Genomic DNA, 24,999 nt, shown 5'->3' with positions numbered 1-24,999 from the left:
TAAGCTAACGATTAATAAGACGATGTCAGAGGAATTGGTGCACAAATTATCATCACTCACAGATCAGTGCTGTCGCTCTCTATACACAGTTCGCACGATTGCAAAGTGAAAGCAAAAAAACAAGCGCAAATTCAATATGTCACATATTGACAGTGGCTCACCGATGCCAATGACATAATTACCCAGCTACATTTCTGAAAGAATGCAAAAGCATTGACATATATTTTTCCTTCTTACAATAGCCCGACGGGCAGGGAAGAGATAGATTTTGGTAGCCCGACTGAAAAAATCGCTAGCCCCAGGACGTCAGGCTAGCGATATTGCAAGCCCTGTATCTGATTGAGGAATCATGCATCTTTGGAAAAGAGAGTTTATTACAGAGAAATGGCTCTTTCCAAAATAAAAGCTATACTATCCGCTTCTTCTGGGTTATATTCTCAGCAGCATAAGGAGAATCATGTGCTAACAGCTGTCTAAATGACTCGGCTAAAGTTAGTAGCATGCTTGTTGTTTTTGTCTTTGCACTAGGATGATGTCGGCGTAAATGTGCAGTCATATTCGTTGTGTTCCCACTAGTGCTTTCAGGTTAATCTCGTTGAAATGACCTTAACACCACAACATGGCAAATCTCCGTTAACGAGCTACCGCCGATCGCCCCGTGCATGGGGCTAGACGGCCAACACGTTAACGAGCTAACTGCGCTAACACACTAGTTCCCACCCATGTAATTGAGCATTGCATGGCACATCCAACATACTGTTTTACTTTAGTCCATGACTCGCTTACCTTCAGGGTCATACGTCACATGAAAACCAAAATAATTCCAAACGCCAGATCTGAATGAGGGTGGGGGAGGTGCCCTGCGCTCTTCCTTCGGACTATGCTGTCTGTGTTGAGCGCTCAGTGGATCTGCGCTCGACAGTGCAGCCTAGGCGGAGTAGTCGAACGCAGATTCACTGAGCGCTCCACACAGACAGCATCGTCAGAAGGAAAGTTGATAAAATAAATTACAAATGTTGTATTGTTCGATACATATGCGTACCGAACCGAAAGCACTGTATCGAATGGTTCAATATCGATACGAATATCGTTGCACCCCTAGTATATATGTGTATATATATATATATATATATATATATAGATATAGATATATATATACACACATATACATACATACACTGGCCTATGCAGCAAAGATATTTTAACAGTTTGAGATGCTGTGTAAGTTAGCTGATCCAACCTACCAGCGATCTGGGCGATGGCATTGATGATGTCATCAAACACTGGAAATCAAAGTGGGAAAAACGACACAATGAATACGGTACAGAAACCTAATATGACAATACCAAGAGCTAATAGCTGACCCATCACAACACTAAAAATTTACCTTTGCCTGAAATGTCAAACACAGATGTGTCCTTTCCTCTGTCGTCACTGAGTACTGCCTTGTAAACACCATGATCTTTTCTGGAGAACTGAATAAAAACAAGGTTATTTTATATTACATTATATTTTTCAGTGTGGATTGTGCAGATGTTACCAGTGGGAGGGGAAGAGCACAGGATCCAGACATGACATTGGGGGGAGTATCTGGAACAATCTCCTCATCGTCTTTGTACCAGTGTAAAGTTGACTCCTTCTTCACATTAGCCACCTGACAAGTACAAAGATTAAAGGATTTTGTTTTTACAAGAAAGCAAAGCAATAAGAAGTGAAACAGAATCAATGAACATGTGGAAAGCACATCTGACATGTGGTTCAGAGTTACAGGAAATCCTACATAATTACGTGGTTTTGTTACCTTGCAGACGAGCATAACAGTACAATCCTCGGTGACAGTAAAATATAGATACTCAGAGAAATGTGGGCCTACAAGGACAAGAACAAAGAACCACATGAATGACATAAATTAAGGCCGCACACATCTCTAAATCCATTATTTTACTCAAACTTGCTTACTACTTGTGCCAAAGTCATCAAAAATATTCATACCTTGCTTCCTAATGTGCTCTTTCCTCTGAAACTCAGCCTCCTTCAGAGCAGCCTTGAACACTGAATGAGTAAAAAACAGACACAGATGAAATGCTCGCTGTGCTGCCCTTTTGGTTGGTGCAATCAGAGAAACAGAGGTTTTTATAAGTTTCCAAAGTAGTATTCCAACACGAGTTATATGGACTTCTATGTGAGAGATGGAAAACTCTCACCATCTCCGACCAGGACCAGGGAGCTCTGGGTTTTGGCCTTGCCATCATGGATCTGAACAGTATATGTGCCCTCATTGGCTCTGGTGAAATGATCCACTGTCATCTGGATGATTCCAGTGGCCACATCGTGACTGATCTTCTGTCCCTAAGAGGAATAAAATGATGAAAATATTAAACTATGAGAATTTCAATGTGTTTAAATACTTTTGCCACTCATTTGTAAAAAAGAAAAGACTACTTTACAGTATCTGTTCTGCTTTTAAGAAACTAGAATAATATAATAAAAGATTTGTAAAGTTTCCTTGTCTTTGTTCAAGTTACATATGGGTTCCTTTACATATTTAGCTAAACTTTACTTTTCTTAGTAGTCATATTATCATGTGGAAACATTTTATTTTGAATGAAACTAAAGAATAAAAATGAAGTGAGCCTGAGCTGACTGCTTGGCAAGAATGATGTTTGTGTGTTTGTCTGGTTGGGTTTTTCTGACTGAATGCTGTTTGAGATCATATCAGTTCAAGAATGATGTGAACCAAAGCTGGGAAAAAGGAGAACAAGAAATGCAGGAAGTTTTACTCTTAAGTCCTCAACTTCATATTTATGTCATGTAATGGAATGTGTAGAATGAAAGTCCAAAACGCAAACTTCAGATGTAGACTCGATGAAACAAAAGGCCAGCTGCTGATTTAGCTGATGAAATCCAACTTAGATGCAAACTGAAGTTAAATAATACAAGATGCAAAGTAACTAAATCCAGGAAACCAGAAGAAACATTCCAGGAAACAGAAAGGGAAATATGACATGACAAGTAAACACACCCAAACTAAGGCTTTAAATACACACAGGGCGGCTGTAGCTCATGAACAGGTCATCCACTAATCGATCCGTGGCCGTTCTAGTCTTCATGCCAAAGATGTGGAACCTTGAGCTGCTCTCGATGCGTGAATTGTGAATGTCAGAGAAAAAGCACTTAGATGTAGTGCGTGTTTAAATGTGTGTGTGAATAGGTGAATTAGACATGCTGTAGAAAGCGTTTCGAGTCCTCGGGTACAATAGAAGTGCACTATATAAGAACCATTTACCAGTTACATGCAGACACAGAGGGCAATCAGGGATGAGTGAAAACACCTGGGTAACAGAAAACAGCTGAAACCAATCAAAGACAATAATACAGGGGAAGTGAAACAAAATACAACACGAGACATAAATGACTATCAAAATAAAACAAAATAAAACACCCAAACAGAGAACACCTAACAGAGGAGACAACTTGACCAGATACACACAGACACTGGGAAGGCTAAAGGCTACACAAAGTGTCAGAAACATAAAAAATATTAAAGATTAACAGAAACCATATTACAAAGATAGTAAGAACTTAAGACTAAACATGGAGACATTACTAAAAGAATAAAATCATGAAAGTGATAAACTAAACTCTAAATAATCAAACTCAAACAACTAAAATCAAAATAGAGGATGCTTAATGACTAATAAGAATTCAATGTCCTAAAAGCAAGAGTTCAAAATATCTCGATGCGTGGGAATGTTCAATCATTCAGGTAAGAAAATCCCCAAAAGTTGATTCTGTTCATCTGCATGTAGCATTTTTGATGGGAGAAAGGACAGTGGGATGACTGACGAAACGCTTCTCCCACTGAGAACGCTACGTCCAGATGAACAGAATCAAGAATTCAAAATGTGTGATTGTATTTTTCTATTAGGACTGAAGAGACACAGAAGAGAAGACATACAACTCACTCATAATTAGATTTCACACTCACTCATTTCTGAAAGGTCGACACCTTACCTCCCCACTCGTGACTTCTTTGTCGTTGACAATGAATCTATAGGACACAGATGGTGAAAGTTTGACTGCCTGCAACCAGAATCGCACGTGTCCTTTCTCCAGAACCTCATAGTTCAGACCATGTTTCAGAGGAACAACTGAAAAAGAAAAAGACATTTAAAAATTAAATTAGTAAGAAACAAACTGGATGTAAATGGGTTTGATGGGGAGGCACAACACTCACTCGGATGTCTGATGGCATAGCTGAGCTCCAACATAGTGTTCAGGGCTGCGGGAAAGATTCAAGAAAACAAATATACTCATAAAGAAACAATTCGGAGCGAGAAGAACTAAGGGGCTCTGAATTATGAAATCTGATGTTTTTATGACTGCTTTTGACATATAGAGCAACTTGTAGACATGACTGACCATCCTCAGTGAGAGTATGGCTGGCAGAGACTCCATCTGTGTCAGTGACGATGACAGAGTATTTGCCCAAATCATCTTTATCAGGGTTAGTGAAAGTAAGTCTGGACCTGTGAAATAAAGGTAAGATCCATTACAGTCAGGACATTTAAAGCAGTTTTCAACTGGGATTCAACAGGGTGTCAAACAAAAATTCTTTCACAAGTCACTTAATTCTTACTATAAATTTAATTTCCATTCAAATTTGCTGTTATTTAAAACAGTGGGTTTGTTACAGTGTCATGTTACATATCCTAATGGTATAGTCCTCACTATTTCCTCATACTCTTATTAAAAATATTCTGGTACATTTTGGTCAGTCAAATTTTTTGTTACTTTAAACTTAAATCAGTAAATTCCTATTAAATGCTAAGGCAATACAATCACCTGTGACTTTTTGGCCAGAAAAAAATGCAAAAAAGTGGCCAATAATGAGCTTTTTTAGAAAACACTTGAATGAACTATTAGCTTTTTGAATGGAAACATAAAAACTTGATCCGGCTGTGTTTCATGTTTTCATTTTGAGTTCACCGAAGCAAGATGACAAAGCAAACTAGTTCAGGCCCCGAGGGAGAAGCTCATTGTTTGCGCTGGTGTATTTACTGAATGATTCATTAGATTCGTCCCGCTGTCACAAACGAAGGACACAGAACAAAGTCAAAGCTCAAAGATCAAGCTTACGTTCTGCCTTTAGTTGTGACAGCCACTCTGGGACAGTCACTGATGAGTTTGTAGTTCTTCGACCACACAAACTTGGACGTCTCGCAGATTTCACAGGCCTCAAGAGACAGGAAGACATCTCCAGTCTCCTCATCCACACCAGCCACAATCTCCTTTGTGCCTGCAAATTACACGTGAAACCCTCCAGTGAGTAATAACAAAAATAAAATACTCGCTGTCATAAATAATCAGATAATAGTCAGATAATCTGTGTGGTTTTAATTCTAAACTTAGTGTCATAAATTAAACTGATAATCATGATATGAACAAATTCAATTTGCATTGCAGTAATTTGCATGTGTTTGCAGGGAGAAGTGATCAAAGATATTCACCTTCCAAAGTGTGTACACATCTTTTCAATGATATGTCAAATATTACAAAGTAAGGAAGAAAGCATTACTATGTGTCTGTAGAAATGAAAAAAGTAAACTACATGAAAGCACTACAGCCTCTATGTTTAGACTGTGTGAGAGAAATTCCCAAAATACTGTGATACCACACATAAGTTTTCATTTGTATATGAAATTTGATATCTCTAGTGAATGCTAAAGTTCTCTACTTAAAAATGCTTAACTGTAATTATCAGTGATTTTGTGTTTTATGTCTGCTCATACGATGTCTAAGTATTTTAATAAAAGACAATTATCATGCTGTCGTCTCACATGTCTCTGAATGTTTTGCCAATATAAAGGATAAAGTGCAGAGCTGGCTGCACACGTTCAGTTTGTTTTCATCACCTGGAATAGCTTTAGCACAGACCGGCTCTGACAACTGGGAAGGTTTTCCAACACCGTGTGCATTGACAGCACGGACTCTGAACACATAGCTTTCACCTTCCTCCAGTCCAGTCACCTACGAAAACCAGGGAAATATCATCACATGGAGAGTGTGACTTGGGTGTGGAAAGAGGGTTGGCCATTTGTTGGAATATGCATGATGCACCAGATTTGCTACCTGCAGGTAACGGTGGCTCACAGCTTCCTGATTCACAGTGACGAACTCTGATGAGCCCTTCTTAGCCATGTCCACAAAGTATCCAGTGACAGCACTTGCTCCAGTATAAATGGGAGCCCTCCACAGGATGACCAGAGAGTGGCTTCTGACCTCACTGAAGCTCGAGTCATAGGCTGGGCCTTGAATTTACAGAAACATCATCAGTTCCAGAAAGAACACACGACGCACGAGCTGTAGTTGAACTGGAGTCAACGCAACTTAACTGACATTTTTATCAGTTAAGTTTTTTATTTTTATTTTTTGGGCTGGAATTCAAATGTTTTTTTTTAACCTTTAATACATTTTAAAAGCCTTGGATGCTCATTTTATTGATACATTTGCAGGAGTTCAACAGGCATTTTGGTGAATTTGCCTCTGTCAAAACAACAGCTGCCATACTCACTGTGAGATGCAGAGATAACTCTACAGAATAAAGTCACATGGACAATCCTGTACCTGGCTCTTCCATGGTCCAAGCTTCACATTTCATTGGAACGCTGGCAGCAGATGGTAGACCAACACCAGCCATGTTACCAGCAGTGACCCTGAACTCGTAAAAAGTTCCCTCCTTCAGATTTTCCACCTAAAATAACGTGTGGCACAATCATCAAATGAATGAATAAAGTAGTAATAATAAAGTGAGTAAATGTAAATTAATCAAATTTAGCTTTATCAAGTACAAGAAAAGAAAACTTTAAGAAAGAAAATCTTAATCTTGTGTCTGATTACTCACAGTGCACATTCTTTCTGTGACAGCGTTTAGGTTGACCTCCTTCCAGACTAAAGTGTCAGCGTCCCGCTTATCAATGTAGTAAGCGTTAACCTTGGAGCCACCACAGTGTTTGGGACTCTTCCAGGCCACAGTTATGGAGGAACCATCAGAACTCAGCATGGTGATCCCAAAGGGAGAGCTGGGAGTTGCTGAATTACAAAGTTTCACATTTAATGAAGCTTCATATTTAAACTTTGTATGACATCATCTTACATAACGTCTTTCAAAGTTCAACATTTTTTAATCAATCTAGGAAACGATGACTGTGATCGGCTGCATGTGAGCCTGTCATGCACTTTCTCACACTTCACTGAGCAGCCTGCAAAGTTTTATCGTAAAGTTTTCAACTCTTGTGCTGAGTAACTGTCAGACTTTGAAGTGTGAAGTGTTTTGTAGAGTCCTGTTAAAAATACGTCTCTGTGTGATCAAAACACAATAATGTAAAGTGAAAGGTGGATAAAGAGAAAGCTGTGGGTAAGTAAGGGGGGGACAAAAGTAAACACAGCTATTGAATACATACCATACTCAGCCCCCTTGCCTGCACAGAATAATGAAATGAATCACACTGAGCATCACGTTGGTTCAAGGACTCTGGTAATCTTAAGAAACACCATTTCTCTTAAATTATACATTCTCCAATGTATTCCTCTATTTTTTCAAAGAAATGTACATTTCTTTGAAAAAAATGACAGTTTCAAAGAGCGTTTTAACTTTTCAGAGGCAGCATATAAATCGCAATCATGAACTTGATAATACTCTTACCGAGTGCAGGCTCCACAGCAATGGGAGAGGACTCCTGTGACTCCTCACTGAGGCCAAAGAGGTTGACGGCTTGGACACGGAACACATAGGTCTCCCCTGGGATCAGGCCGTGCACCACAAACCTGAGGCACGCACACACTCATTTTTTAAATCAAATACATATAAAACCTCTTGAAGTCTTTCCTCTTGTTTCTATATATTTCTTTTTTTAAATATTATTTTGGGGGGGGGGGGGGGGGGGGGCCATTTGTCTTTATTGAACAGTGACAGTGAAAGATGGACAGGAAAGTGGGGAGAGAGTGAGAGAGGGGAAGACACACGGCAAAGGGCCACAGCTCGGACTCAAAGCTCGCTCGCTTCTTCTGGTCACAGGGCGTGTGGTCACCTGCTCACCTATTGAGCTAAACCAGTGCCCACATCGGATATTTCTATGTACATATTGTTATTCTGGCTAAACTATTTTTTGTGAGCTCCACTCACAAAAGCCATCGTGAGTTTATCTTCAGATTTGAGAAAGTCAGCTGATATTGGGAATACTGCAGAATAAAGTATAAAACAAGCTAGAAAATTGTTGAAATCATCATCATTTATCCATGACTCCACAACCTGCCTTTGCCTTATATTAAACCTGACACATTGCTCAGGGACTCTCAGACTGAGCTCTCTGTGTGCTGTGGAGTTACTGCACTCCTGTGTAACACTCCTCTAGAGGAGACACTTTATTTATATTCATTAAATTCTTTTTTTCCTTCTTGTTCAAAAGGCTGAGAAGCAAAAACTCGTGTTTTGCCAAACTGGTGTCATTTGAAACATCTGAATCACAGTAAGACCATCGTGTAACATTTTTGTCCCTCTTACCTGGTATGTTTGAAGGGTTTATGGTTGCATGCAAACCACTCCTTGGCTCCAACGACACGGCCGTCGATGTAATATCCCATGAGGTGTTTCAGGTGTTTGGGGGCCTCCCACTGCACAAACACAGATGACTTGGTGTTCCTAGTAGCAACAACATGGCCAGGAGCAGAGGGGACGCCTGTGCGGCAAAGAAAAAACATATATCAGAATCAGAATCAGAATACTTTATTGATCCCTGGGGGAAATTATTTTTTGTTACAGTGCTCCATTATAAACCAACATTAAGACAAGACAGACAATACGCTAACTAAGAATAGTACAATATATACATATATATACATACATACATAAGTCACTCATAAATAAATAGCTGGAAAAGAAACATGTGTAGTTGTAGCAGCAAACTGTGTTAAGTGGATGCGTTGTACAGGGAGATGGCCACAGGCAGGAAAGATTTCCTGTGTCGTTCAGTGGTGCTTTTCGGTAATCTCAGTCTCTCACTGAACGTGCTCCTGTGACTGACCAGCATGTCATGGAGTGGGTGGGAGGTGTTATCCAACATTGTCTTTATCTTGGACAGCATTCGCCTCTCCGACACCACCTTGAGGGAGTCCAGCTCCATCCCCACAAGATTGCTGGCCTTACGGATTAGTTTATAGAGTCTGTTGGCATCTGCGACCCTCAGCCTGCTCCCCCAGCATGCAACAGCATAGAGGATCGCACTGGCCACAACAGACTCGTAGAAAATCCTCAGCATTTTCTGGCAGATGTTGAAGGACCTCAGTCGCCTCAAAAAATAGAGACGACTCTGGCCCTTCCTGTAAAGTGCTGTGGTGTTTTTAGCCCAGTCCAGTTTATTGTCAATGTGTACTCCAAGGTATTTATAGTCCTCCACAATGTCAACACTGACCCCCTGGATTGAAACAGGGGTCAAGTGTTTCCTGGTCTTCCTGAAGTCCACGATCAGTTCCTTGGTCTTTGCCACATTGAGCTGCAGATGATTCTGCTCACACCATGTGACAAAGGAGTCGACCACAGCCCGGTACTCTGTCTCATCATCCCTGCTGATGCATCCAACCACCGCAGAGTCATCAGAAAACTTCTGAAGATGGCAGGTCTCTGTGCAGTGGCTGAAGTCTGTGGTGTAGAGGGTGAAGAGGAAGGGGGAGAGGACAGTCCCCTGTGGTGCCCCTGTGTTGCTGATCACCTTGTCAGACACACACTGTGGGAGACGTACATATTGTGGTCTTCCTGTCAGGTAATCAACAATCCAGGACACCAGAGAAGCATCCACCTGCATCGCTGCTAACTTATCACCCAGGAGGGTCGGCCTGATGGTGTTGAAAGCACTGGAAAAGTCAAAAAACATGACCCTCACAGTGCTCGCCGGCTGGTCCAGATGGGTGTAGACACGATTGAGCAGGTAGATGATGGCGTCCTCAGTTCCGAGACGAGGCTGATAAGCGAACTGAAGGGGATCCAGATGTGGTCTTACTATGGGTCGCAGCTGGTCCAGGATGAGCCTTTCCAGGGTCTTCATGATGTGGGAGGTCAATGCCACGGGCCTATAATCCTGGGGGCCACTGGGACGTGGCGTCTTTGGTACAGGGACGAGGCATGATGTCTTCCACATCACTGGGACCCTCTGCAGACTCAGACTCAGCATAAACAGTTTATGAAAGACTCCACACAGCTGGGGGGCACAGGTCTTGAGGACGAGGGGACTCACTCCGTCTGGTCCAGCAGACTTGCCTGAGTGAAGTCTCCTCATTTGCATCTCAACCTGGTATTGAGTGAAGGTGATGGGTGGGGGAGGGGTGTCAGGAATCTCACAGGAGGCAACAGCGCCATGTGAAGAGAGAGGCTGGCACAGTGGTGTGGCTCTGGATTCCAGGCTATATACATGTAATATTAATTAATTACCAAAAGTATACAAAGCTGAAAGTGTTAAAGTGGAAAAAAGGACAAGGACAGAATGATTCCACAACTGATGACCTCAGACATCAAACCAGTTGTAAATATTTTTTTCTGTATTAAAGAACATTTTATTCAAATGACTAATTAATGTATCAGTTACTAACAATTTACTTTCTTACAGAACAGAAATCATGCCAATTAGCTGTAAATAATACTCACTGAAGCTTTGACTTCCACCTACTTGTCTGCAGGTTACAGCTACAGCACGTTACTGCTACTCAAAAAACATGCATGCATTCGATATTTGTGCTGTGTTCTGTGTTCCTGTATATTGTGTGCACAAACACAGTGATTAAACACAGCACAGAGGACTTGTTTTTCAGTTCCCATGGAATGGCTTTGCCATGCCTTTTTGCAGAACAGGATGTTTAAGCAGAACACTGTGACAGAGGAGCGTTTCTGGGATTTAATTTGAATTTAGGCACGAGAGCCCAGAATAATCCCATTTTGCTTTATCAACTTCTCGTTACCCTGTAATATAACAGCTTACTAAGCCATCCCCAAGTGCTCCAGTTCATCACTTATAGTGAGAACAAACACACACAGAGCAGAGAGTGAAAGAGTGAACTTACAGCAGTGTGAAAAAAGTGCTTTTAAAGTGTGTTTGATATTTTTCTGTACATACCAATTGGAAGTTCAGTACCTGCAAAACACAGTCAATCACTTTTGAAATAAACTGTATTTGGGCTTTTCATGCATTTGTTTTTGTGGACACATTTACATGTATGCACTAAAACACTTTGCTTAAGGTAGACAAACACAAAAAAAGTTGTTTTAGTGACCTTCCCATCTGGACCTTTAATATCTATAATTCTAATAAATTACAAAATTTGACGATTCAGCATTTCTTCACAGGTTTTTGTGTGCATTGTGCTTTGCTGGATATATAATCATGTGTCTTTAAGTCTGCACTGATCCTGGCTCTTACCATCTTCATCAACCTTTTGGATGGGCTCAGAGGGCGCAGAGGCCTCGCTGGAGCCATACATGTTGACCGAATACACTCGGAACTGGTACTTTTGCCCGTCTTGCAAATCAAAAACTGGGTAACGAGGGGAGTGCAGTTTGACTGTTGTGTTGATCCGCTGCCAGTCTCCAGTGCCTGCTAAGCACTGTGTGGGAAAGTCAGGGAGGGGGGCAAATGAGAAGGTATAGCCATATGTGTTGTGGCACAGACAAAAAGAGCAGCTTTTATACTGTGTTTTACAAAGTTAAATCTCACTTTTGTTAAATTAATTAAATAATTTAAGATATAAGAATCATAAATAACAAAGTGTATGTTTGTGTGTGCCAAAAGGGTTAAAAATAAAATCAATCTTTGTGTGAATTCTGCTATTGACATGTAACTGAACCGGGGGCAATGCTAACACTGTTATTCAAGCTAAACCTGATGAAAACATTCTCTCACTTTTTCGGGAAATATAATAAACATATTGTGTAAATGTCAACATTTTTAGCAAGACTGTTTACAACTTGACTGGCTTGCTTAATGTGTGGCATTAAAAATACTATAAAAAGCACAATACATCAGATACAATATGTAATAAACAAGATTTCAGACTATCATCAACTTGAAATCTAGCATCTCAATATATAGCTACTATCACACAAATTTATATTACATTTGAACTTCTTGTATAAGCATTCACTATGGCTACTATATGAATTTGTTTGCAATATATTATAAGCTCACAGCTATGTTTACATCCTTGCGATTATATGCATTAAAACATGTCATGTGACTCTACACTGGTTGCAGTAAATCCATTGTTCCATATTTACACTGGGTAGCAAAACCCTGTTTAAACCCACGGAAGCTTCTCTAAAGATGAGATCAAAAGTTCAAAAATGTATCAAACTGAAATCTGGAGATATGCTAGTGTAGAGTTCTCTGTGTGAAATTAAAAAAAAAACAAAGAAAAGAAAAAAAACATGTAGTTTGGGGTATTGAAGTTTCACGCAACCCAAACGTAATACAGCTTCGTTTGTGTGTAGTGCTGCCATTTAAGTAAAACTTGAGAGGACATTTAAATGTGACTGTCTTGTTTATCCCTCAGCTACAGTACCAAGGTTAAATCGGCTAAACTGAGAGCAACTGATGGGCAAAAGTGAAGCAGCACACACCTTCTCGATGACGTACCACAGTGGAGCTCGTCCACGGGGGCTAGGAGGCTTCCAGCTCAGCACGACATATGATTTGAAAATTTCGGATGCATGCACATCTGTGGGTTCACCTGGAATAGTTACGTAGCCTAGATTGGGAGTGAACAGTGTTGAGGCATAACGTACACAGAACAGCAGCCACTGCAGAAGTCCCACATTATTCACTTTTTGTACTCAGGTTTTTATCTGTGGCTACAATGTAGCTTGCCATGTGTGTGAATGTACACACATGGGTGGATGACTGAATGTAGTGTAAAGCTGGGCGATCGTGGCTCAAGAGTTGGGAGTTCGCCTTGTAATCGGAAGGTTGCTAGTTCGAGCCCCGGCTTGGACAGTCTTGGTCGTTGTGTCCTTGGGCAAGACACTTCACCCGTTGCCTACTGGTGGTGGTCAGAGGTGGTGGCGCCAGTGTCTGGCAGCCTCGCCTCTGTCAGTGCGCTACAGGGTGGTTGTGGCTATAATGTAGCTTGAAATCACCAGTGTGTGTGGATGACTGGATGTGTAAAGTGCTTTGGGGTCCTTAGGGACTAGTAAAGCGCTATATAAATACAGGCCATTTACCATTTAAAGTGACTTTTACAATGCTTCTAATGTTACTGTTGAGCTTGCTTTCAAAGGCAGAGAGGAGATTAAATATTCACCACTATATGGACTTCAATAACGCATTTTCATAGAATTGTACTTATAAGTGATGAAAACAAACACAACTAAGTCCTGCCTTTTTCTCGCTTGTTAAATTCTAAAAGTGCTGATCAGCAGGACAATAACATTGGTGGAATTTTATTAAAGATTAAATAATTATTTTTGGTAGCATTCAACAATAATTACATATCCAAATGCTACACTAGAGCTGCCACAGCCTCGTATGTGGTTTGGTGGCTCAATGCTCACAAAACACACAATATTTTAGTTTTGTTTAACTACAAGTTTCATATACAGCAGTTAGCCATTAGATAAACCAGAACATGGATAAAAACCCCTGATATCATATTTCAGATTTAAAAAAAATAGAAATATGAACTAAAAGGACGTATCAAAGTTAAAGTTAACAGTGAAATGTGGGACTTCTACAATAGCCTTGATTGTGATATTATACAAATATGTAATATTTTTGATATTTTCTATTAGTTTCTAAAATTAGTTTTCATCTGTTATAAGTTTTTGTTAAAGTAGTATATTATATTAAGTGGACACAATTTAAAGAGAAAACTGTTTCAGTTAAAGTGTGAATGGAAAAAGTTCGATTAGATCAAAGACAGCACCACAAAAGTTAAGCTGGGAAGGCTCTGGAAAACAGTTTTCCCTGTGTTGTTTAAAAAAAACCTTATGAGAAAATGACAGATTAGTTCTAAGATCCGCATTAAAATGTTTTTCCTTCTCATGTTTCCTTCGTTGAAAAAGATACGAATGTAAAGGTCAGAATTCAAACGCCACACCTTAAGATGAAAACATATTCCTGTAATAGTGACTAATTTAATCATGCAGCACTCATTTGTTACTGGAATAATGATCATGTCCAATAAACAGGTATAAATGGAAAGAAAATTCACTGATAGTGGAACAGAAAACAGAACAGAACAGCAAACAAACATCAGTGAGAGTTTGATCAGGGAAGATGCCTTTTTAAGCAAACATCCCCATAAAATGTAAAATGTTCTCATGATGGTGCTGCTGGGGTTGAGTGACAGATGTTAGTATTTAGTGAGATTGTGAGGTGGTGGCTTAAAGATAGGGGAAACAAAAACTGTGAAACCAGACGAGTGTGTAACCACTATACCTTCCAGGTCATCATCCTTTATCACTATGTCGTATTTTCCTTCAATTTTAATCACTGTTGCAGGAAATGACAACAGATCGGTCAGAAAACGCTGGCATCCTGCTGTCCTGTATTTTGTATTTACCTTCATCTGTACCTTGCAGTCTCTCACTCTCTGCAGCGTCCAGGGCCGTCACTTTGTCTGACTTGCGTGAGGGCCTGCTGATGCCACTGCTGTTCACGGCTCTGACCCGGAAGTAGTAGGAGTGGCCAACCCTTAAGCCATGTACTGGGTATTTGCAGATCTTCACTGGGGCGTCGTTGCACTGCACCCAAGTGTCAGTGCCAGCTTCACACCTTTACAGCAAATAAACTCTCCATTATCATGAAATTAATATCTTTTTATAAGAAAGTACTTCACATGACATTTTATATTTGTTATGAGGCAATTTTGACAAGCTGAGAAGTTAAAGTATCCTAATAAACTGGTGAGAAGGGCTGCACTTGCAAGTATTTTTGTTTAAAGAAAACTGCAGTCCAGACCTTTCACCAGTTGAAAACATTTGGTGCATCATGAAATGAAAAAGATGACATAGAAGATCATACAGCAGGCAAAAATAGGGCAAAACTGATCTCCCAACCCTCCGCTGTAACCATCTGGTTGTTAAAAGAAGAGGGGATGTAGTCAGCTGTAAACATGGCTCTGCACCAACGTTTTTTTCAAAGATGTGTTGCTGCCATCAAATCGAAAATAAGGTATATTGTTTTTCTTAAAATGGTTCATTTTCCCACTTTAAACATCTGTTTAAAATATAAACATATGTTATTAAATACATTTTCAATGTTCCACTGTTAATAAAATACGCGTTCATGAGATTTGCAAATCCCACAAGTCTTATATGCACTTTATGTAACCATGAAAATAAGCAAATCATATCTGGCATTTGGTGTGAAAAGATACATTTAATTTAGAAAATCTTCTAAGGAGTGCAGCTCTAATAACTATGACTCACTTCCTTGGCATTAAGTGCAGTATAATTCCACTGTATTCATGTCAGTGTGCCAACTGTGGTCTATTTAAAGAGAGCTGGAAGCCTTCTCAAGATTAAAACTGACCGATCCACAAAGTATCCAGTGATGGGTGCCTCGTTGACAGTGTTTGGGGGTTTCCAGGCAACTAGGACATAGTCCGAATTGATGTCATAGGCCTTTACGCTCATTGGTGCGCCGGGGGCTCCGGGTGCAGAGGGAGCAGCATCTAGGGAATAAAGAAACACGGGTATGTTGGGGAGGAAGAATGGAAGACGAATGGTGATAGACACAACTATTATGGCTCCACCGCTTATTTGCATACTATGCCTAATGTGTGGTAACAGGAAATAAGGAGTCAATAACACCTGTTTTAAATCTATGTACTGCTGTGAGTATAGAAAAGATTAGGAACTCTTAATTTAATTGCTAACTAATAAAACATTTCATTTTGCCAACCAAGCTTTCACTTGCTCAAGATACAAGACACATCATTTACCACATTTACCACCATTTGCATAGTGTAGTTATTTTTCTTTGTTAGGGGCATATAAACCTGCGTCTCATCTGCATAGCAACGGAGAGGCTTCTAAAAGTACAGCCAAGGGGCAGAAGATAAAAGCAGAGGTCCAAGTATTGATCTCTGTGGTACCCCACATGAGACCAGAGCTGAGGACTTACACAAAATGTTCTCTCAGCCAGGTAAGACCTAAACCATGCAGAGCATTCCCCTAAAAATCTTTAGCCAGGAGGATGGCATTAACAACCCTAGGCAAAACAGATTCTGTGCCAAGCAGAGATTTAAAACCAGACTGAAAAGTCTCAAGGTCACTATTTTCATCTAAAAAGGTTTTTTAGCTGACTATAAGCAATTTTCTCCAGAACTTCAGAGAAAAAGAAAAGCTTGTAAATAGCCCTAAAATTTGATAAAATACTGTAGCATGCTTAAAAGGTTTGGGAAAAATACCAGATGAGAAACTGCTATCGAGGACAGATGGAGAGATGGAAGAGTAGAAATGACCTCTTTAAATAATCAAGGTGGAACAACATCAGCAGGGAAACCTGTGGGCTTCAGATGACCAACAACCTCATACAATAAAAAGAAAGTTACAGGCTCAAACTGGCCAAAAGCAGCAGAGCAAGGAACAGTGACTGAGGTGTCAAGAGCAGACGTGGTGATATCTGAGCCCTGGCATTATTCACCTGTTCCACAAAGAAATTCTCACCTCAGAGGAAGGTTCAACAGTGTTACGTATTTTCATTTTTAACCAACTTATCTTCATTTTTTTCTTTTATCTATTATTACACTACACATAATCAGACTATCATATATATTAACCAGATTATAGTTGGGTATTTTAAGTAAGGTAAGTTATAAGTGGTAAGTTTAAAGTTTCTAAGGTTTGTGCTATTCTATCTCTTTTGCTCATTCATGGCTTTTTAAAAATTTTTTCCATTGCTCTATTTATTCTAAACAGCGATTTCTGATTTGTTCTTTCAAAGTCGATCACGTGGTGTTAGGACTGTGTCCTACCTGAGACAAACAGGTAGGCGCTATGCTCAGCAGTGCCGTCCTTTGTGAAGATCCGAAGCGTGTAGAGGCCCTCATCATCCTTGGCCAGGTGAGGCAGCGTGAGAGAGGCAGCACCTCCACCCACTGACATCTCCACCAGTTTACTTGGTTTCAGCAGTTTATCTTTTAGAATACAAGATAGAGGACATAATGAGAAGTGACCAAACTCCACAGTCAACCGACAGTGCCACACACAAACATAATGAAAGAATGAAAGAAGGTCTGACCATCTCTGTACCACTGGGCAATGGGTGGTATGTTGGGGAGATCGGGGACCACCACCATTGTACACACCAGTCTGATGGAGTTGCCCTCCACACCAAAAGACACTGGGAACCGGTCAAGCAGGCTGACATCCAGCTTACTGGCATGGATCTCAGTCAGATGAGGCACTGGAGGACAAGATTTGCAACATCATTAGCAATCAGATAATAATCGTATTTTGTGGATATGTGGAGAGAACATGTTTGCAATATCAGAATGATAATGTAGAACCACAATGGATTTATGAACATAAATCTGACATTTTTTCAATATAACTATATGGTCTTGTCATTCAAAAGCATCAAAATTCAGTATACGTGTCCAGGAGCCAAAATGAGGTCTGAGATTTGCTATCTTAGACGTCAATGATTTTAAGGAAATTTTGTGACACTGTCCCTTGCTTTGGCAACCACAGGCTGTGATTTCCACAAAGTGATGTGTGATGAGTGTTTCACTTTAAACGTGGACTTGGTTTAAGAGCTTTCAAGTACAATCAGCACATCCAGTAACATTAAGAAAGTAGAAACAATTTGTAGTCACAGTTATTTCTCTGGAACTTTTAAAAAATGTGTCCATAAGGAGTGAACAGCATGAGTTTTTTCATTTCAACAATGTATACAATAAATCTTAAATAAGGTAATCCAGCTTAATTAGTTTTGACAAAGGAGATGTCTGGTGTTTTTAGTCTAAATGAAATCTTGTGGAGGTTAGTATTTTCTGGACTGCTCATTATTTAAATCCCAACATGTACATAAATGTTTCGATCGCTTGCTGCTCATCTAAAGACAGATCTGTGTTTTGTTTTTCTTCAGAGGGAGTCACGGGACAGGAACAGCTTGCTATCAGTTTCCACTTCTTATCAGGCCTCTCATTGCTTGCTGCTATTTGAAGTGTCATGATTCCATGAGCTTGTGTCTGGGCGTGACACCTCAATCCCCACACTCCCCAGTCTTACTAACTCCCTTTATGCTCTCACCTAAACCAAGATGGCAGGACTCTCCGGCTCCAGCTGGTCCTGTGAAGAAAAGACGTTTATGTTTACAGAGAAAGACATGGGAGGTGAGCAATGTCTTTAAGAAAGAGGGAGACTTACTCTTCACAATAATTTTAGCTTTGCTGGTAGCTGTGCCATGCTGGTTGGTTGCCACAGCACTGTACTCAGCAGTATCACTCACAACACACCTACAAGGTCAGCCAGAGTAGGAAGAAGTCACTGATTGCAGTATATCAACATTTATATTTGATTTGATGCCATTTGGTTTGAAGAACATGTATTATTTAGGTTAATAGAAGGTAAAATGCAAGCAATTGTGTTGAGACTCAAGAAGAGTCTGAGGTTTAGAATAGAAGGAAGAAATTTGACCTTCAGCCTGAGCTGAACTATTTTAAAAGATCCATTTTCCCAGCTGTGTTGGACATAGATGCATCCTTCTTGTCACTTGGTGCTTTTTGCATAAAGAATGTGAAAATGACTGATTCTGAAGAAGTTTGGCAAATAAACTACGATGTTCTCAGTGACCTTCAATGCTACGACGGTCCAGAGATATTCCAATTCTCAGAGAGAGGGAGGGACAGAGAGAAGCGGAGCGCAGTCAGAGGAATTTATGGCTCGAATGACGCAAAGGTCAGCACTCCAACATGAACAGCTGAGGGGTCTTGAAGATGACGAAAAGAAGCAGGCTGCAGCCTCACCCTCAATTTAGCAATCTCCCCTCTAACTCTCCAGCTGACTGTCAGATAATGTCAAGATATCGATATAATGTGCTAACAAAATAAAAGTCCTGTAAGTGTAAACATCTACGCTGAGCATGAGTGACAGACGTTCAGTCTTTCCAAGTTTGTTTCTATGCTGCTTTCCTTTCAGTTTGAAGGCTGGTTATAATACAACAACTAGAAAAATTGCTTGACTATATAAAAATATTGTCTTTTCAACAAACCTCATAAAACATATTTACACTAAACCTTTAATGGGACATTTTTTTAATTTAAAATGAAAAAAAGTTTACAAAACCCCCAAAACATATATAGTCCATGCAGGGAGCAATTTCAGTTTGCGCTGTTGGAAGAAAAACTAATACACAATCCAGAAGAAATCCTGAAAGCTGGAGCTGGAAGCCTTTTTGTTGCTTAAATGCTAGAAATTTTCACTCAGCTGATAAATTCATTAAAGTCTTAAACAACCCTCACTTCTTTATATTTTGGTGGGAGAATCGGAAGCAGATGCAGAGATTTATAGAAACGTGTAAACATACAGGGAAATACCGCACACGAGGCAAAATGGTTGAACTGCAGCCTCAAACGATAACAGAGCCTCCATCATGCTTTATAGACAGCTATAGACTCTCACTGATGATCATTTGAACCAAAAATGTCCTATTCGGATTCATTGGCCAATCAGAGCAGGTTATACTGATTTTCGTTCCAGTTCTTGTGCAGTTTAGTACACCACCTCAGCCTTTTCTCCCTATTTCACTTCCTTTCGAATGGCTTCTTGGCAGCCACCATTCATCTTAGACCATTTAGGCTGAGGCTTTGTTGAATAGTAGAGCCAGATCTCTCAGGTCCTGTGTCACATTTTTAATTGATTTTTACTGAGCGTCACTTTCAGATAATCTTCAACTGCTGTAGATGTTTTGTAATGTCAGCCATTTCTTTTGTCCTCCACTTGTCTACTTTTCCCAGATTTTTTAAGGACATATTGCCAACCATGCAGCAATATGACAACAGTTAATAGCTCTTTGGGCATCTTGTTGGTGCAATTTATCTGTTATGTGTAGACACATAGTGTTAGGTGTTAGGTGATGCTTTTTTGTGCTTGAATGATTCAGTCAGTGTTAAGCAGAACAACAAACAAACAAAAAATTGTGAGCTTAAAGTCACGTATGACTGAAAATGAGTGAGAGCTTGGAGAAGAAAGAAAGTCTGACTCTGTAAACTATAAAGAATATAAAGTGGCTGAAGACATTTGCACAGTACTGTATAATATATTCAAGACTGTATTATATCACTTCCTGTTGCCCTAACATTAGTTTAGGCATCTTAGTCTGAGGAAACAATATATTGGCTTTTACCTTATTACTGTACATTTACAGTCTTATTCTATAGTCTACAGAATAACTACATTTTAACAATTTTACATTTTTTATTTAAATCATTTTTATATGTTATTGATGATACACTTCACTGTTACAGTTTAATGCTGACCGCCACATGCACAAAAAGATGACAATGACGACAGTAACTAGTAACTAGCACGCTTGGTTACTACCACACTGTGGCTCAAAACAGTGTTGGAGGATTCTGAGATATAAAACGGACAATCGACCTCCACCTGGAAAAAGTTAGCTCACTGATACTGGAAGTCTTTACTAAATTTGTATGAATATTTCAGAGATGCTAATGCATTACCAACACATATCAGTAATTAATAACTTCATTTTAATTCATAACTTAATTTTACTAAAACATTTTACTTCTCTAATTTACTGAACAACATGACTTTTTTCTTTTTACCTCATTTCAGGTAAAAAGAAAATCAAAGGCTGCAGCATCCATGTTATAAAACTCAGTTTAATGAAATCATTTATGTCTAACTGTTGAGAGTTGTAGATAATACATACCTGCTAACAATCAAACTATGGACTCCATATTTATTCTCAATCTTGTACTTTCCTGGGGTACTCAGTGGATCTACTGGCACTCCATCTTTATACCTGCCAATGAATCTGAATCAGTTTCACACTACAGTGATATTCTACAGTCCTAAAATATTTCAATAGTGTAATAAATCAGAAAAGCTTATAATGGTATTACCATAAAGCTTGAGTCAAATTTAAAAACCCGCTTGTGTGTGATGGCAGTATACTGACCATTTGACGATGGGCCTCGGATTTCCTTCGACGGTGCAGAACAGCTTGACAGGAGTCTTCTCCCACACAGTATGCGGCCGTAAGGCCACCAAGAAGTCTGGCAATTTGGGGATTTCCTCCAACAGATCCACTCTCTTTCTCATCATCCCCTTAACCTGGAGAGAGTCAACTGCATCAAGTTAATCTATTTATGAAAATGACATTTTTATGCATTATCTCTATAGGGCAGAGATTACATAAGCACTTTAGTGCAACATGTTATCTTTGTCAACAATTCTTAGCTAACAGCAAATCTGAAACCTGACAAAACCAATGAAGGAACATGAGGCCAGCAGATGTTAGTGATCATATTGTTAAAACTCCTAAAAAGTTGGTTTATTCCTGAGACTGATTTGACCAACAGTTCACTGATGCAATGTCAATAAGACCATTGGGCTCAGATTTCATAGAAATGTACAGCTGAGTATCTACAGTGAATGATTTAGATTACATTTAGAGACTCTAGATCTGCTGTTTTGCTGTACTCATGATTACAAATTGATATAATTTTAATAGTGATTGTAACAGAGACAGATACATTAAAGCGTACACACAACATTTCCACAGACTTTTAAACTTGTTCCACATATATGCGATAAAACACCAGAAAAACAAACCAACAAAGGAACTATAGTGTCACCTTGATTTGTTTAGCAGATGGTTACTAACCTCTTTCTGAATTTCAAGACTTTCCACTTGGGCCTTAGTAGCGATCCTCATCCTATGAAGCTCCTCCTGAATAACAGCCAGTCCTTTCCCAACATTTTTGCTTACTCTCTGGTACTCCTCAGTCTCCTCAGCAGTCCTAACAATGCATACATCAGATTAATCTTTGACTAAGATTGACTTTAGCATCATTGTTAGCTATACGCTTGTTACATATTTACCTACAAGCTGAACTGTTACCCTAAAATAATTGTATGATACAACCTGAAACCGTTGCATTGAGCATATCAAGCATAACACAGGATAAAACTAACCTTGAGGGCAGGGAGTCAGTGTTATGAGTCTATAGGATTGTAGCAGTAAGACTGTGCAATTGTTTCATAATTTAAACGGTAATCATTGAATAATTAACAAGTTATACTAAAGAAATGTGCTGTGGTTACAGGGGTCAGCCAGTAGAAAATGTAGTTGCATGTTACCTTGCGACTGAAATAGCTGTGAGCCAGAGCAGACTCACCTCTGCCGGAACACCGGCACGGTATAGGCTTGTTCTGCCATAGCCTCCGTGGCCTGGGCCTGTGCCTGGCTCACCGATTTAGAGCTTGATTTGCTGTTGAGGAAAACACATCATTAAAAATCAGAAAGCAAGTTCTCTGCATAAAAAAAATTCTCAGGTTTTAATTTAGCAGCTAAGCTGAGTTTGTCTTCTGAACATATACATACATAAAAACACAAACACTCGCAGTAAAAAATAACTAACAGTTACAAACATGCGGTTACAAGATTTCCCAGCATATCTGCCTGATGTATTGTATACGCCACAGAGGGATTAAATCTGTTTATGTACTTTGTCTTTTTCTCAAAATTAGCTGGGGTTAAGAAAATTGATTGATGGATATTATTCTCTACATGCATACCACAACCACTATTGTGAAAAATCTGACAGTGGCTAGTGTCATTTGCACAACAAACTATGATTTTATCCAGAAAATTATTTTTACAAAATAACCAGAAAATTGACATTCTGTGTATAAAGACTAACCACCACTTTGAGAGAAACTTCTTCAGTACTAACACAACTGTGTATAGTTAGTAGCCTCAGATGTAGGTCAGGTTCAAGTGGTGACATTAGTCATCTGCCATTAGACAGCTGCAGTTTCCAGATCCCTGGGAGATCAGAACTTGGCTCGTAGGGGCTCAGTTTATTACCTCACCACTAGTGACGAAAAAGCCAATCTTCAGCATGTATAATATCATGTTAAGTATGACTATACTGCACAGCACAGCTGTAAGGGCCAGAAAACCTTTTTAAAAAGCATGCTATAGCAACAAAGACAAATGCATACATGTCTTTCATTGGCCTGAACTATAAGATCTGTTGGCAGAAGCTGCAGAGCAACAGAAGCAATAGCACTTCCTGAAATACCGACTTGGGTTCTGCTCTCAGAGATTCTGGAGCTCACATAGACAAAGAGCTTTAGAATCACTGGTGATACATTGAGGTTTTACAAAGAAACGAACTGAAGCTATAATAAAGAGGCATGAAAATATATTCCTGTGGAAAACGATAAACAGAACTAACATCTGGGTATTCAGTCAGTTAGCATGTACCACTCTGTGACTGACTGATTTGTTCATGAAAATCAGAATTTGCAGAACTTTGAATTTGAATTGACAATTAAACTGCCAGCTAGGAAGCAGACACACCCACTACCACAGCTGCTCCTCAGCAACACCCCTGTGTGTGTTTTTTGTTCTACGTCGCAAAGCAGCAAGAGCTGTGCTACTCAAAGCAGCAGGTAAATGTCACTGTCATACCTTTCTGTGTGCTGCTTGGAAACGTGTTTAGTGTGATGATAAGCATAATCAGTTTTGACTTGGCTCACATGCTTCTTCTTATACCAAGGTATGACTTTGGAAGCCATGACTGGAACACTTCAAGGAGTCCTGGCCAAGAGTACCAGTGGGAGGGGGAGACCAAACATGTGTTAGCCATGTTAGAAATGTCAATACAAGTATTTACTTTACCACCACTGTTACTGCAATCATTCTGTGATGTAAGTTTAAAGTATTAGATGCGCTGTCATCTCTGAAATCAACCGTGTGCAAAGGTTAACAGGTGCAGTTTCTGCTGTTCTGTTGTAGAATTTATACAACACATGAGAAAAATACCCACACCCGAATCTCTAATAGACCTAAACAATGTTTAAAGGCAAACATTTATGAGACAGCATGGCAGTTCCAACTTTTTACTCGAGCTCAGCACTTCAACTGCTTCCTCTAACAGCCTCACACAGCTCAGCTATGAATAGCTTTCACCAGTCTGCCTATTCCATTAACGGAGAAATGAAGGAAACAGTGTCATTACCAGAAGAGCACAGTCCTCACACTATTTAATTAAAACGATTGCGCAGGAAATCAGAGTGATCAGACTGTACAGGAACAAGACTTAGATCTAAGCCAGCTGTCATATCCACACTCTGCTGCAGGCTAATTGTGCTTCCGTTCTGTATAAATAATTATTTCAGCACAATATCGTCCTTTTTTGGCTGACGCAAATTAAGAAAAGAGGGTCAGCAACCTCTTAATACCCTGATATGAAAGGAAGTACAGCTCAGGGAGATTACAGACTGCTGCTTCATTTTCCCCCACACAGGAGACAGATTATCTGCTGCCATTTATTTATGCAACACATTTCACCTGCCCCAGGATTGGCAGCAGATAAGTCCTCTTCCTAATGTGAAGCTCATTTTGAAAAAAGTTATTTCTAAAATAAAATTAGCACACCAGCTAGCGAATATTAACAAAAGAGACTTACCCCAAGAAATTTAAACAGCGCAAAGAGGTGGCAGACCAGCCTGATGCCGCTTGGGAAGCACTCGCTGATGGCAACAAAAATATTACCCTCTCACTGGAGGAATGCTGTTCCCCTTCCACCCCATGTATGGATGCACTTAAAACTATATATAGCATTTACCCCCAAATTTCCTTCTCATTCTGCACTTTGTAGATGAAGAGTGTGCACCTGTACCACAAGGTTTAATGAATTATTCTGGAGGCAAGTTTTATCCCCTTTCTTTATAATATGGGAAACGTTTTTTAT

General features: G+C 39.7%; 1 protein-coding gene across 3 annotated transcripts in view; it reads right to left on the bottom strand.

Annotated features, from left to right (window-relative positions):
* The window catches only part of myom2a (myomesin 2a), a 29,288-nt gene extending 4,419 nt beyond the window's left edge, over positions 1-24,869 (bottom strand). The window contains exons 1-31 of one of the 3 annotated variants that reach the window (XM_085356752.1): positions 24,715-24,779; positions 23,715-23,843; positions 22,414-22,506; positions 21,900-22,035; positions 21,192-21,346; positions 20,943-21,035; positions 18,416-18,504; positions 18,299-18,337; positions 17,286-17,450; positions 17,020-17,181; positions 15,573-15,714; positions 14,614-14,813; positions 14,478-14,531; positions 12,662-12,789; positions 11,466-11,649; positions 8,564-8,738; positions 7,706-7,827; positions 6,905-7,092; positions 6,628-6,754; positions 6,133-6,311; positions 5,916-6,030; positions 5,140-5,299; positions 4,423-4,529; positions 4,238-4,282; positions 4,015-4,151; positions 2,205-2,349; positions 1,993-2,052; positions 1,802-1,869; positions 1,541-1,654; positions 1,388-1,475; positions 1,245-1,283 (exon numbers count right to left, since the gene is read on the bottom strand). In XM_085356752.1, the coding sequence (XP_085212878.1) occupies positions 1,245-1,283; positions 1,388-1,475; positions 1,541-1,654; positions 1,802-1,869; positions 1,993-2,052; positions 2,205-2,349; positions 4,015-4,151; positions 4,238-4,282; positions 4,423-4,529; positions 5,140-5,299; positions 5,916-6,030; positions 6,133-6,311; positions 6,628-6,754; positions 6,905-7,092; positions 7,706-7,827; positions 8,564-8,738; positions 11,466-11,649; positions 12,662-12,789; positions 14,478-14,531; positions 14,614-14,813; positions 15,573-15,714; positions 17,020-17,181; positions 17,286-17,450; positions 18,299-18,337; positions 18,416-18,504; positions 20,943-21,035; positions 21,192-21,346; positions 21,900-22,035; positions 22,414-22,506; positions 23,715-23,821 (3,616 nt within the window). In that variant the 5' untranslated portion in view covers positions 23,822-23,843; positions 24,715-24,779. Of the gene's footprint in view, positions 1-1,244; positions 1,284-1,387; positions 1,476-1,540; positions 1,655-1,801; positions 1,870-1,992; positions 2,053-2,204; positions 2,350-4,014; positions 4,152-4,237; positions 4,283-4,422; positions 4,530-5,139; positions 5,300-5,915; positions 6,031-6,132; positions 6,312-6,627; positions 6,755-6,904; positions 7,093-7,705; positions 7,828-8,563; positions 8,739-11,465; positions 11,650-12,661; positions 12,790-14,477; positions 14,532-14,601; positions 14,814-15,572; positions 15,715-17,019; positions 17,182-17,285; positions 17,451-18,298; positions 18,338-18,415; positions 18,505-20,942; positions 21,036-21,191; positions 21,347-21,899; positions 22,036-22,413; positions 22,507-23,714; positions 23,844-24,714 lie in introns of all 3 variants that reach the window. The other 2 variants (XM_085356751.1, XM_085356753.1) reach the window with 2 other exon arrangements.
* Positions 24,870-24,999: the final 130 nt, after the last annotated feature.

This window comes from Diplotaxodon limnothrissa, linkage group LG6, assembly GCF_057381915.1.
Source record: "Diplotaxodon limnothrissa isolate DT_005_m linkage group LG6, D_limnothrissa_male_GT1.1, whole genome shotgun sequence".
NCBI classification, from domain to species: domain Eukaryota; kingdom Metazoa; phylum Chordata; class Actinopteri; order Cichliformes; family Cichlidae; genus Diplotaxodon; species Diplotaxodon limnothrissa.
Note: the sequence above shows the minus strand (reverse complement) of the source record. Positions and strands in the feature narration are given on the sequence as shown.